This window comes from Embiotoca jacksoni, unplaced genomic scaffold, assembly GCF_022577435.1.
Source record: "Embiotoca jacksoni isolate LCO1_2020_lvr unplaced genomic scaffold, fEmbJac1.0.p SCAF_27, whole genome shotgun sequence".
In the NCBI taxonomy this organism is placed as follows: Eukaryota; Metazoa; Chordata; class Actinopteri; family Embiotocidae; genus Embiotoca; species Embiotoca jacksoni.
Window position 1 is genome coordinate 3,142,473 of NW_027185378.1, and position 12,784 is coordinate 3,155,256.

The window sequence follows — 12,784 nt, forward strand, 5'->3', positions numbered from 1 at the left end:
GTCTAGTAAAAATATATGTTTACTATTTGTTGGTGGGATTTTAAAAACACCAAAGACGGAAATATCAGAATAAAACAATGGTTTGTTTGTTTTGTTTTTTTCTGTTAAATCACAAAAGTATTTTAAAATGCACATTTTACTATAATATATTTACTTTGTGTAGTATATTGTATTTTTTTTTTTTTTTTGGCTTGTGTCTCTTATTGTTCATTTTTTCTTTGATTATTGGACTGTTTTTTAACAGTTTATTCTTCTTTTACTGTATTATGAAAGCATTCGACTTGTATGAAAAGTGCCATATAAATAAAGTTTGATTATTTAGTTTGGCTGTTTCATCCATCCCTTTTTACATGTTGAAGTTTATTTCACTTCATTTTGATGGCTGTTGGAGTGTTTTAATTTTGGTTTTCGCCACAACTATATACTCATATCAGATACTCACCTTTTATGTCCATTTCTCTTTGGATTTTCCTCGAAAGTACAAAATTACAGCCAAAACTCAACAAACTGCTTTTTAAAAAAAAAAACTTTTCTGCATTTCCTATTTATTGTGTTTTTATGTGTATGATTATATTTATTATTTATTATTAGAAGCCAGTTAAAACTTAAAATTACACGTCATTAATTCCAAGTTTTATTTTGGATGTTTTAACCGGACATACTTGCTCTGTGTAACTTTGTCTAGCGCCACACCGATGACGTTGTAGTTACTCATTACGGCCGCTAGGAGGCAGAAACACACGCGCTCTGAATATGACCACTGTTAAAAATACATGGACGCCATTGAAGGTCTGAAATTAGTTTGTTACGGACTCGTTTCTCCTTTTGAACGTTTATCGTACAACTCCTCGAAAACATTTAGAGCTGCTACGAGCCTGGCTAGCACAGAAGCGAACTCCTTTGATGACGTAACCCTGAACGCTTCTGCAGTTTTTATACAGATTTCTATGCAGCTGAAACACGTGGGTGTAGCTACAAATTGTGACCACCAGAGAGCAGTGTAGTGCTATTACGCCAAGAGTAAAGGCTGCCACAATCTAACACACTTACACTTCCGGTATAGTCTTTAAAAAATAAAAGTTTCTAACGGGACACGTAATATACATTCTTTTAGTAACTTTTTGTCTCATTCAAACTTATATAAAAACGCAAAGAATACACAAGAAACATTGGAAAAAGCAGAACCATAATTGCGATAATTATTAACACAGGTTGACATATTGCTAAAAATGTTGGAGGTCAGTTGATATGATAACTTCCAGCTGATGTGGCGATGAGTCAAGTTTGACCAAACTGAGAGTTGAGTCTAAAATGTCGTTAGATGGCTTCTGTAATTGAGGATAATGGTGTTTGATACAGACCGACATCATTCAAACTAATAAAATCAGGGCGGCGATTTCACATAAAGTTCAACTCGGATGAACTTTGAGGAATTTGTTGACCATTGAGGGAAACTGAGGGTACAAAAAGGTGGAAGTTATTATATTACCTGTGTTGCACCACCTACTCTCATATAACATCTGCCTCTTTAGTGAGGAGACAGAGGAGGATGTGATGTTAGTGGCTGCTGAAGGTTGCACCGATGTACTTGCAGGGACTCGGTGCCTTAAATGATCTGTTTTTCTGTGGCAGTGTTTCCTGCTAGATAAGATTAAAGCCCATATTTATTACAGTTTAGAGGTGTTGGGTCATAGTGCACCAAGCAACACTGAAAATGTGCCATTTTCAGGAATGACCAGCATCACAATCACATGAAGACTTTAAATTGTACTTCTTTCCTTGTTTTGCGCTCTAAAATCTCATCATCATGTACAGAACCTCTATCATGCAGCAGATGAAGCTGATATAACAACTTATTTCTCACTGTTGACATGGCTTGGGGTTAAATATACAGAGTACAAGGAGAAGACAGTAAAAATGTAAAATAATAATAGAGTTTTCCTGCTGGTTTGAAGCTTTATTAGTCCTCTAACCTTTGCATTGATTACTGATTAACCTTATCTTTGACCTTTGTGGTCATCAGTGAAGCTGGAGTTTTCCAAGCAGAGAAATACTCTGCAGATAATCAGTTTGCAACTGCAAGCAGGTCCAAATGAAAACGTGAACGTGGTCAAATTATGTGGAAAAACAGCAGCTGGCAAGTAAAAGAAGAGTAAACGTAAAAGCAAAAATAGAATCTGTGACCTGTGATGAACTCAACTGTTGTCTGGATTTACGTATAACTTTGTGTGGATTTATTGATCTTTCTTCTACTTCTACCTAAAAAAAACCCTAATTATTGAACACAAATAAATGACTTTATTTGGCCCTAAATAAATTGAATTGCTAATAGAATAACTCAACTATTAGGATTGTCAAATTGAAAACATAATGATTCAAAAACTTGCTTACTTTTGAGATTCTTTCAGACATGTTAAACATATGTTTTGTTAATTATCAAACTGCGGGTGTCGTGACGTCATTATCGGGGTCACGGGGATTAAACTCACATCTCAGGTGAATTACTTTTTTGTTTTGTTTGGGTCCGTCTTTCCGCTCAAGGTAAACAAATGGACGCAGCAGCGGTTTGCGGTAAAAACATGGAAAATGTGATAGAGCCGCGCGGATTGAAGCGAGCAAAATGCCCGGACAGAAGAGGAGATACCGCGTACGGTTTCCTCCGGTGAGTGTAAACTTTATTCTGCTCAGTTAAAGCTATTAAAAAAAAGAAAAAGAAAAAAAAGAAAGTCAGATAAAACTACAGCCAACTCACGTATCATGGCGTGTCGGCTACAAGCAACTGCTGCGTTCACGGACTCTCGGAATTAATCTGGTTAATTATCGTGTTGACAATCAATTCAATAATACGGAACTGTTACATTTTTTTTTTTTTTTTTGTGATTCTTTGTGTAGTAAACGAGTCACTGGATTATAAAACGGAAGCTCAGCTAACATTTTGTTAAAACTGACGTTGTTTTGGTCGTTAATTATTTGAAATCGGACATATTTTCAGCTCTGTAAATTTATTGAATTTCACCGTGAAAATATCTTTAGGTTATTAATTAGTATTCATTGTTAATGTTGGTCCTAAACCGTCCAGTCTTGTGTTTTAAATTGCTTACTCGTTCCATGATGTACACAATAGAAATACAGTAATAAAACAACAGGCTCTGATATTTTGATTCTGAATCAGAAATTTGCAGCATGTTGTTCTGACTTGATTTCTATTCCTTTTAATAACGTAGCAGCCGTAAAAACACCGTATTTAATCAGTTACATGATAAAAAAAACAAAAAACTAATATGTGTTGCATTCAGGACCACATTGCAAGAATAGGAGTACATGAACCCACCATGTTAACAGTTGTGAAAGCTTTGCTTTTGCTTCCAGAGTCGCATCAAAAAAACAAAAACAAAAACATGCAGAAGGACTCGGAGGTGGGAAGGATTGCGTTGGCGGTTCCTGTGATCATCTGCATCCTACATGTGTTGTTGTGAGCACAATAACAGTATCTTATTCCATCTCCCCCCCCCGAGACACGCACAGCATGCTGGGAGTTGTAGTCCCTTCGTGTGTCGTTGCGCTTAAATGCTCACCAAGTGATGCATTCACTGCCTGTAGGTCAAACTCGAAGTAAAACACAGTCAACACTGTTCTCCGTTACTATTGAATTTGCCATAAATAAATAAGAATAAGCCGCATGATTAAATTATTAGTATCCTGTATTATTACAGTATCTGTCATTTCTGTTAGTGTAAAATACCCAAAACTCTTTTTTTTTTTTTTTTGTAGGAAGCCGTGCATAGAGTCTGAAAAGCTTTTCCCATTTCCTTAAAGACCTGGCAGAGAAAGTCACATCTACGGCAGCCCAGAAGGACAACAGAGGCATGAGCATCTGGCCGTTATACAGGTAGGGAATGGACATTATTTTAGATGATGAAGATCATTTCGTACTTTCACGTCTCCTCTGAGCAGCAGTTGGTTTTAGTCCAGTTTCAGGTAAATAAATAAAAAAAATAAAAAAATAATTAAAAAAAAAAACACCTGGAAAGGCTTTTTATTGTTTAAATTGTGAATATTAAAACAAATTGTGCACCTTAATGTAAATGTCAACAGTTCCTACATTCTTAAACAAACAAACTGATATTAAAAAGCTTCTTCTCCTCAGCATTATTGATGTCACCTGTTCTTTCTTTCTCGGAAACAAACGGCACGAGATTTCAGTCAAAGAAGCCGACATCCGTCCTCTTCGCACGTCATCAAAAAAAAAAAGAAAAGAGAAAATACTTTTTTGAGTTGCAGCAGCGAGGCAGAAAAAGGAGAAGTTGTTACGGGTTTCTTAACCTCGGGAAAACGCTCCTGCTCGTTTCAGTCAGTAACTCACTTCCTCTCGCAGGAGTCGGAGCTCGACATCTGTTTACGACACGTGTTCCTACGACCGGCGGAAACTGCTGCGAACCGACAGCGGCGCGTCATTTGGGTTTACTTGTTTCTTTAAGCTCTGCTGCTTTGGTCGCCATCTTAGTGTACTATTGCAGGTATAATCAGGGTTAAAGTAGTTTTGGGGGTAAAAAAAACAACAACAACAAAAAACATTTATATTTTGTGCTGTTGGATCTTTGCCAGCTAAAATCGTTTTTTGTAGTTCATTTTTTTTGGCAAAATTTGTTTTTGTTTTTGTTTGAAGTAAATGTGTTTTACTTGAATGCTCAGTGAAAGTTTGCGCTGAAGAAAATAATGAATTTAAATTGTGCGGAACATTTTTGTTAATCGGGAAGTTTTGGTTTACTTTTACAGCACATTTTTGTGTTTTGTATATTGTTTTCTGTAGTTTGACTACAGGCGAGATGGAAATGACTTCCATTTATTCTGTTTGTTGTTTTTATTCCAACTTTATTAGTTTTTGTTTTCCCATTAAAAGAAATAAGAATGGCCTGAAAATGTGACCTGCAGCGTTTACACCCAAACTAAGTGCTTGTTTTACTGAATAGTGGCCTGTGTGGTTTCTATATATTTGTTTTAAGCACTTGTAAATTAATGTTTTAATGACAGAAATCCTATAAAATGAAAATAAGTAACGTGTAAATAAATACGTTCATTTCAACCTGGATGTGAGGAAGTTGAATAAAAACAAATGAAGAGCATACAGGGATTGGTTTATTCCAAGAAACTAATCTTTTTACATCATGATGAGGTGAAATGAGAAATAAGTCGATGTCTTTTGTTTTGAAAAGCTTTTTCTATTTTTTTTTTACTGTAAATTTACATTTCAAAGCCAAATGTAGCAAAAGGTCTCTCTTCAGTTGCTACGCTAGCTACCTGCATAATGAATTGAAACCTTTCCTGTTCTAGGACTGACAAATATCCGCGTTCTGGCAGGTTGGAAATGTGCATGAAATCAAGTCTTAACGGAACAACTGAGAGTTCGGCTCTGACAGACCTCTACGCGTGAATCCAGCAGTCTTTCCTCCATCTGGCAGTTTGGAATGAAACATGCATCTTTGCTGAAAGCATCTTCACTACAGTTACACTGGAAATGAGTAGAATAAGTAAAAAATAAACATTCATTTTCAAAGCACAAAATGTTTTTTGTTTTTTTTTCAATTAAAACAAAGCCAACATTTATTTTCTGTTTTAGCTCCTGGTGGTGGAGACCAAATTGCATTAGTGGTTCAATATATCCTTCTTGTCTTTATTCAATCCAGTTTCAGTCCAGAGTCCCAAAGGCAAAGTCCATTTATGCTCCTTTGAACAACTGATCCACATACTGACAGGGGTGTAAAAAAAAACAACCCCCCAAAAAAACCAAAAGAAAACTCTAGATTTAAATATGTTGAGAAATTAAAATGAAATTTACACATACACAGACAGGTGACAAGTCGGCCTCACTTGTTTAGTCTCTTTCGGTAACTCCTGCTATGACTTTACAATGGGACATTTTTTTGTGCCAGAGAGATCGAAGGACAGAAATGAAAAATCCAAAACAAACACTACGGCAGACCACTTTCAGAAGAGCCGCGCTCCGAAGCCAAAAGTCTGTTTGATGGCCTCAAAGTAGTATCTCTTCCAGCCCTCTTTCGTCAGCTCCTCCTCGCTGTCGGGGACGCCTCGACACTCCACCTTCAGCTCCGTCTCGCTGCTCCGGTCCAAGAAAGTCATCGTGATTGTTGCGTAATGTTCTGCGGAAGAAAAAAAAACAACAACACAATCCCAGTTTAGCATCAGCGTCTGAAGTCGTACCAAAAATTATACATCAAACTTCCTGAGTAAAGAACAACATACAGCAAATGGAAAATAAACTCCAGGAGGCGGTTTATGACTCTTTAGTCAAGGACAATTAGTCAATCTCTTACTTATTGTGATGATGATGATAATAATAATAATAATAGTAATAATAATAATCTTCTGGAGAAACAGTATGTTGTTTTATGGAAGAGTTGTTGATCGATTTACGGATTATTTTCTGATATATATTTATGTTTAAAATGTCAAGATTTGGTAAAATTGCATCTTGAATTACCAAAACTAAAATATTTTGTTTCACCAATAATTCCTAAATATTCTCACATTTCTGTGGTAAAAAAAGAAAGAAAACTAAAGTACATAAATGTAATTATGTGCAAAAAGGTCTAAATTCTTTTTTATGGTAGCTGGACAAGAACTGCTGTTAAATATTGAACCAAACACGGACACGTACGTACCACAGGGCCAGTTGTTGTACCTCCACTTCATAACTATTTTCTCATCAGGTACCTGGTGGAAAAGAGAATCCATCTCATTCAATTTCATTTGAAGGTCACGGAACAAAATGAACATCAGCATACAGGTGAAATACAAAACCCTGCAAATGTGCACACGAGTCTATTTCTTTTTACTTCACAGTTGAAACTTTGACCGTCGGTCTCACCAGCTCAGTGAATTCCCCGAAAACATTTCCTTCTAGTAGGCGAAACTTTCCGCCCCTCTCTCCGTCCACCGTGGCCGGAGCGTGCGTGAACGCCTGGACCATCTGCATGTCGATGAGATAAGAGCTTCTATCAGACGGCAGAAAACCAAACACCGACATTGACCAAAACAACCTATAACAAGCGTCTGTTGAGCCGTTCTTTCGGGTGTAGTGTCGAAGAGAGTGAAGTTTATTTTGTGGATAACGGCGCGGGAGCGGAGCCAGAATACTGGAGGGGGGGGGGGGGGAACAAGAGCAGGTGAAGCTCACCTCCTGGTTGAGGAAGACCCTGTAGAGTTCGGCCGGTGAGGTGAGAAACGTTTCTCTCATGCCGAATTTACAGGTGGGGATCTTGACGCCGGTGTTGATGGGAGCAGCTGTGCTGCCTGAGGAGGAAATCTGTTCCACACGGGAACCAAAGTCTGGTGAGCAAAGAGCTGCTTCACTGCCACAAGAAAAACTGCCGCGTATGCTACCGTAAATATTTCAGGGACGAGAGCGTTTGTCTGAAAATGTAAAAAGAAGCCTGATGGCTGTGGCTCTTTGCTCCGTGGCCGTCTGCACGAACCTGAGTTTTATCCGTCTTGGCTTTGGACTGCGATGTGGACTGAAGCTTGGCCATGCCGTTGGCTGTGGGCAGGATCATCCCCTGTGTGAACTCTGCAATAAAAACAAGAACCAAAAAAACGTCATGAGGTCTTTCTTCAGCATCACGGAAGTCAAAACGTGTTGATATAAATACAAATGAGTTCCACTTAAACAAACGCAAAGAGTGTAGTTCTCAAACTGCGCTGGATAATTACCGGAGACGTTTATCCGGATTATTTTACAAACAAATTGAACTATATACAAAGAGACGACAAAGTTCTACAGTTACACAGTTTAACAATAATGCACATAATTTAATGTTAAGGATTCAGTTTCTACAGGAAAATGCATCTTCTTTTATACAGAAATGAACATTTTCATAAGGAGTTTTATATTTAATGCCAATTCTGCATTTTTTTTAATTTTTTTTTATCAGGTAGCTTTATTTACTATACAGCACTTTTAACTTGTGAGAAACACTCTGACTGCTAATGTAAAAAATAACGCTCCCACACCCGACGCGTTTTACTGACCATTTAAACCAAAAAGACTTGGATATTAGCAGCATGTCAACTCTTTGAAACCAGTTTAACTTGCCTGTTTTTAAGAAGCCCACGTAGCTTCCCAGCGCTTCCCGGATTTTCTCGGCTCCTTGTGTTTTCATCAGGTCGGTCAGAGGCGTGTCGGGTTCATCTTTGTTCAGCGACACAGAAATCTGGACACAGACGGCAGGACGGGCGTCACTACGGCGCTCCTTCACCACGCGGTCAGTCGGAAGCATTAATATATAAATTCTTCGGTGAAACTTACGTCCAGATCCTCCATGTCGTTTTCATCCGACAGGTTTGGAACGTCAATCGTTCCTGTATATTTGACTCCTGCTTTTGACTGTCCTGGTAAGAACAAAGGGATGAATGTGTCAGCAAACAGCCAAAGCCTCTTCAAACCCGTTTCTTATTTTTAGTACTGACAATAACAAAGAGGCAAAGATGTGTTTTTGATCTGCTACTCTGTCGTGTTGAACATTTTTTCTTTTTTAGTTTTTAAGAAGGATTCGGGTCGAAATGTGAAAACACAAGCACCGCAGCACTGTTTTGTCTGTGTTCAGTCGGCAGTGACACGATGAGGTTCACCGTCACTGCCAGCAGACAAATGACCAGTTTTACGGTTGTAATTTTAACCGTACTACCACCTCAAACAAAACAAGCAGTAACCTCAGTCTTACCAGTCCAGGTGGCTTTCAGGACCCATTCATAAAAGAAAATAAGTTTCCCTTTGCGGTTGTTTATCGAGGCCTCTCCTTCCAACTTGCTGACCTCCGTCACCTCGCAGCTCCCCTCGTCGTTCTCCACGCTCAGACCGAGGATCAAAGATTTTAATTTTTCCGACGACCAGTTTGTTGCATCTCGTTCGGTCCTGAAAAGCGGAGCGGAGACCACAGGCGATGAGAAGATGCACATCCCGACAAGGGAAACGACACGTGGCATAATCATTTATGTTTACGTGATAAAAGTTGTTGTTATTTTCTCACTCAGACCTCAGTAAAACAATTCATCTCCATACTGGATTCAGACTTGTTCTTGTGACTACAGGAATATATATATTTTTACAAGATTAACCTACTTGACCACAGGAATTAAAAGCAGCAGTAAAGACACTTCATGGTGGCCTCATCTTTCAGTCTTTACATCCCAAGAAAGCTGACATTTGCTTAAGGTCAGTACAACCTTTATTTAGTAGTCGAGACTCAGTAAATACACCTAATTTGATTTTTATTGATGACAAAGTCCCTTTGAGTCTTACAACAACCCTTTAGAAGTCCGCAGACACATTGACGTTACCATGGAGACTAACGTAGTCGCCCTTGGAAACCCCTGTCAAGAACTACTTCCGGTCATCTACTTTAGCAGGAAAAAAAAAAAAAAAAAGACCAGGAGAACCAAACCCGGGTTCATTCATATCCTTCCCTTCATACTTTAAAATTCACAGCAGCGTCCTAAAAAAACATAAATAACTGACTTTATTACAGGCTCTGGAGCGTGTCGCTCCACCGAAACACGTGTGTAAGACACCGTGTTGTGAACCATTACTGACAGCTAACCACCTCAACACATGCATTTAGTAGCTACACGCGATGCTAACTGGAAAAATCACCAAAAACTGAAGCTCGGGCTTTCTTTCAAATATTTAACTGTACTTCAACACTGCTAAACACGCGACCCTCGTGTCCCTCTGCAGACTAAATTAGATTATTATCCGACCCCACGCAGGTGAATAAAATCCCAAAGGAAGAAGCAGCATTTTCACACTGTAGGAGCTCAATGTGTGGTGTTAGCATTAGCAGGCGAGCAAAGCCTCCAGTGTCCGTTCATCCGTTTCTCACCAGTGCCAGTTATTGACATTAGTCGCATCGGCTCTCTCCTCTACAATCCAACGAGGGTCGCCTTCTCCCCATTTAGCCATCTGGGCTGCCGGGTAATTATAAAAGTCTTTTAAAGTGTAACGTTATATGCAGGGAGCGGGTTCGTCTGCCGGCGACTGTGGCGCTAACACGCTGTTTCTAGAAGCCTCTGGCTGCTGCTGGTTCTTCTTAATGGCTGTCGGAAGACCAGCGGCCAGGGCGCATTACCGCCACCTAGCGGGCTGGAGTGTGACTGGCAGGAAAGAAAACCAAAGAAAACCCCTGAATTCTCCCAATTATTCCCCGAGCTTAATAAACACTGTGTCCCATTAAATATGTCTTTCCAGGCAGATTCATCCCCAATGTGATATTGTGTTTTGTTTTTTTTCCCTTCTTCAGAACAGATGTTATACACTATACAATTGCAATCCAATTACCACTGTGAATTCAACTTCTTTCAAGTCAATCCACCATATGACATGCAGACATACAGATGGATCAAAAAACTGTTTCTCACAATCCCAGCATGTGCAGAATAAATAGACAAAACAAACAAAAAAGCATAAATATGCAACAACAATAATAATATAGTTAGGCATCACTTTTGTACCATTTATATTGAACTGCATACATTTTCATTCAGGCCATCATCACCACTTTGCCTTCTATCTGTACTATGTACAATTTGAACTGGCATATTTTTATAGTATTTATATTTGACCTTTTCAGCCACCAGTCAAACCATGCCATAGACGCAGTGTTATCTGGTTTTTTTTTTATGCCTACAGTTGTGTTATATGTTAGTTTTTTTTTCTATTTTGTTTCTTTCCCTTTTTGTGTGGTGTCACCTTCGGTCTGCGAGGAATGACTTTTCATTCAGCTGTGAACTTGTATTTGGATAATTGACAATATAAGCGAACTTGAATTTAATTCACATCTTTGTTCATCACACTTGTTGTAATCTATGTTTAACAGTTTCCGGTTCATTATAGTGTGTGCATAGTCCAGTAGTGTGCTTTGCTATTTTACTATGTTTTTAATGCATCATTATTTCAGTACTAAAAATGCATATTCAATTAACTTATTGTACGCATAACATTTTGACCTTAAAGGTAACTTCAATCGTTGAATAAATGCAGCGGAGTACGAAGTACAACATTTTTTGCTGACATTAGATGAAATATAAAGTAGCAGAAAATGGAAAAACTCAAGTAAAGTACAAGTGCCTCTAAATTGTACTGTAATTGTAATGTTTTCATGAGTCATTGAACAAATTTGAGTTTTGAACAGTTAGCAGGCAAAACAAGAGATCAGAAAAGCACAACAATCTTGAGTTACACCTCTAATGACCTGCCCTAAACATTTACATGCTTCCCTGTGAACACACTCTCACAATGAGCAGAATTTACATATTGGACAGTAAGCAGGAAAATGAAGGGACTGCACTGTTTTAGTCTGCCCAGACTCAGATGACCGCTTCCCCTCGGACTGCAGCTATTGTTTACTCCACGCTGAAATGGGAGAAAACATTTTGCTGTATTGGATCATGTCACTGCATAAACTCCTCCTATTGTTGACAGTTCCTGTGTATAAAAGGTGGTAGGATCTTTTTTTTTTTTTTTTTTGGGGGGGGGGGGGGGGGGGGGGGAGAGGAAACGACAGCATGAACGACAGCATGAACTTCATTTTTTCTGCGTGCTCTTTTTAAATCTACTTGCTGTGAGGGGAAAATAAATAGCTGTTGATTCTGTGTGTCACTGAGGAAAGATTTGTTTTACATCATTCTTACCACTTAAGTTAAATTTACTGTTTGACACTAAACAACACCCTCCCCAGGATTTGTGTCAAGTATAATTACTGCTTCTAAGAGCTCTCAGATCACGAGAGAAATTGTTTAATAGCTAAAAAAAAGAAGAAAAAAAGAAGTCAATTGTCAGGTTTCTGGGATAAATTGTTAAAAGAAAGGCAAATTTGACTAATTAACAAAGAATTAAAACAAAAACCTCCAGTGGCAGTGGTAATAAGCATCATTAGCAATGATAATTACTGATAATTACACCAATCGCATTCAGAGGGTGTTACTGGAAAACCTCTGAAGGTGGCTGCTACTGATGTCAGACACGAGTTGGTCTCTAAAGAGGAAATTCAGAATGAGATAAACCGTTTGAAATCCTTTTTTAAACCGACTTGCAGGAGGCAAAACATTGAATTTCCTGAAGATCCTGATCACAGCCGGCATTAAAAATGTGATCTGTATTAAAATGCAAAATAACACCATGTCACATTTGCACTTGGTGTTAATTATGAGGTCTAATTTTCTGCAATTTGTGTGGATTTGAATCAGATGAAGGGAGCATTCACAGATCATATATCTGAAAATTATTACCAGAGATATTTCGGAGTATAAACAAGGTAGAATAAGGTGAAAATAAAGAAACGTTTAAACGCCCCTCGGAGACACAGATTTGTCTTAGAGAGCTTTTTACCATCTGTTAAATGCAACTCCAACAATTACTGAAACTACCTGAAATCATCAAGCACTTAAAAGATTTATTAATGTCTTAGGTGAATATGATTACGAGCAAAGCACCCCCTTTAATAGCGTGGAAGCTAAAAGGTAACTATCATTTAAATCTTTGGCTTTATTTTGTATATACATATTTTGACAGGCATATAAAATATTATTAGCAAAATGTATTGAAAGAAACAGTCCTTGTTATGGAGAAAATGTCCCCAGTGACTATGTAGAGTGTACTGATACACAGAATTAATACTATCGGTGGCTGTGGTGTTTACAGTTAGGTGGTTTAGACTAATTTTAGAGGCTGAAGGCCTTTTGCTAGGGGGTGCAAGATATATCTAAAGGGTCG

General features: G+C 38.3%; 1 protein-coding gene and 1 pseudogene across 2 annotated transcripts; one reads left to right on the plus strand and one right to left on the minus strand.

Annotated features, from left to right (window-relative positions):
• Nucleotides 1-2,547: 2,547 nt before the first annotated feature.
• LOC138204909 (dr1-associated corepressor-like) lies at nt 2,548-5,520 on the plus strand (annotated as a pseudogene).
• Nucleotides 5,119-10,115, minus strand: ahsa1b (AHA1, activator of heat shock protein ATPase homolog 1b). 2 transcript variants are annotated; one of them, XM_069160832.1, is made up of 9 exons: nt 9,897-10,112; nt 8,739-8,929; nt 8,324-8,406; nt 8,111-8,228; nt 7,494-7,585; nt 7,196-7,324; nt 6,887-6,988; nt 6,681-6,732; nt 5,119-6,158 (listed from the first exon to the last, which is right to left on the minus strand). In XM_069160832.1, the coding sequence occupies exons 1-9, from the start codon at nt 9,974-9,976 to the stop codon at nt 5,986-5,988; spliced, it is 1,020 nt and encodes a 339-aa protein (XP_069016933.1). In that variant the 5' UTR covers nt 9,977-10,112; the 3' UTR covers nt 5,119-5,985. The 2 variants fall into 2 exon arrangements, with proteins under 2 accessions (XP_069016933.1, XP_069016934.1); XM_069160833.1 differs by lacking the exon at nt 7,196-7,324 and having other exon boundaries at nt 9,897-10,115.
• Nucleotides 10,116-12,784: the final 2,669 nt, after the last annotated feature.

Excerpts from the sequence above, each read along its gene's own strand:
- ahsa1b (XM_069160832.1), bottom strand. The coding sequence starts at position 9,976 with ATGGCTAAATGGGGAGAAGGCGACCCTCGTTGGATTGTAGAGGAGAGA. Across the intron at positions 8,229-8,323 it reads ACGACATGGAGGATCTGGAC|ATTTCTGTGTCGCTGAACAA; the intron begins GTAAGTTTCACC and ends GTCTGTGTCCAG. Across the intron at positions 6,733-6,886 it reads TCGGGGAATTCACTGAGCTG|GTACCTGATGAGAAAATAGT; the intron begins GTGAGACCGACG and ends CTTTTCCACCAG.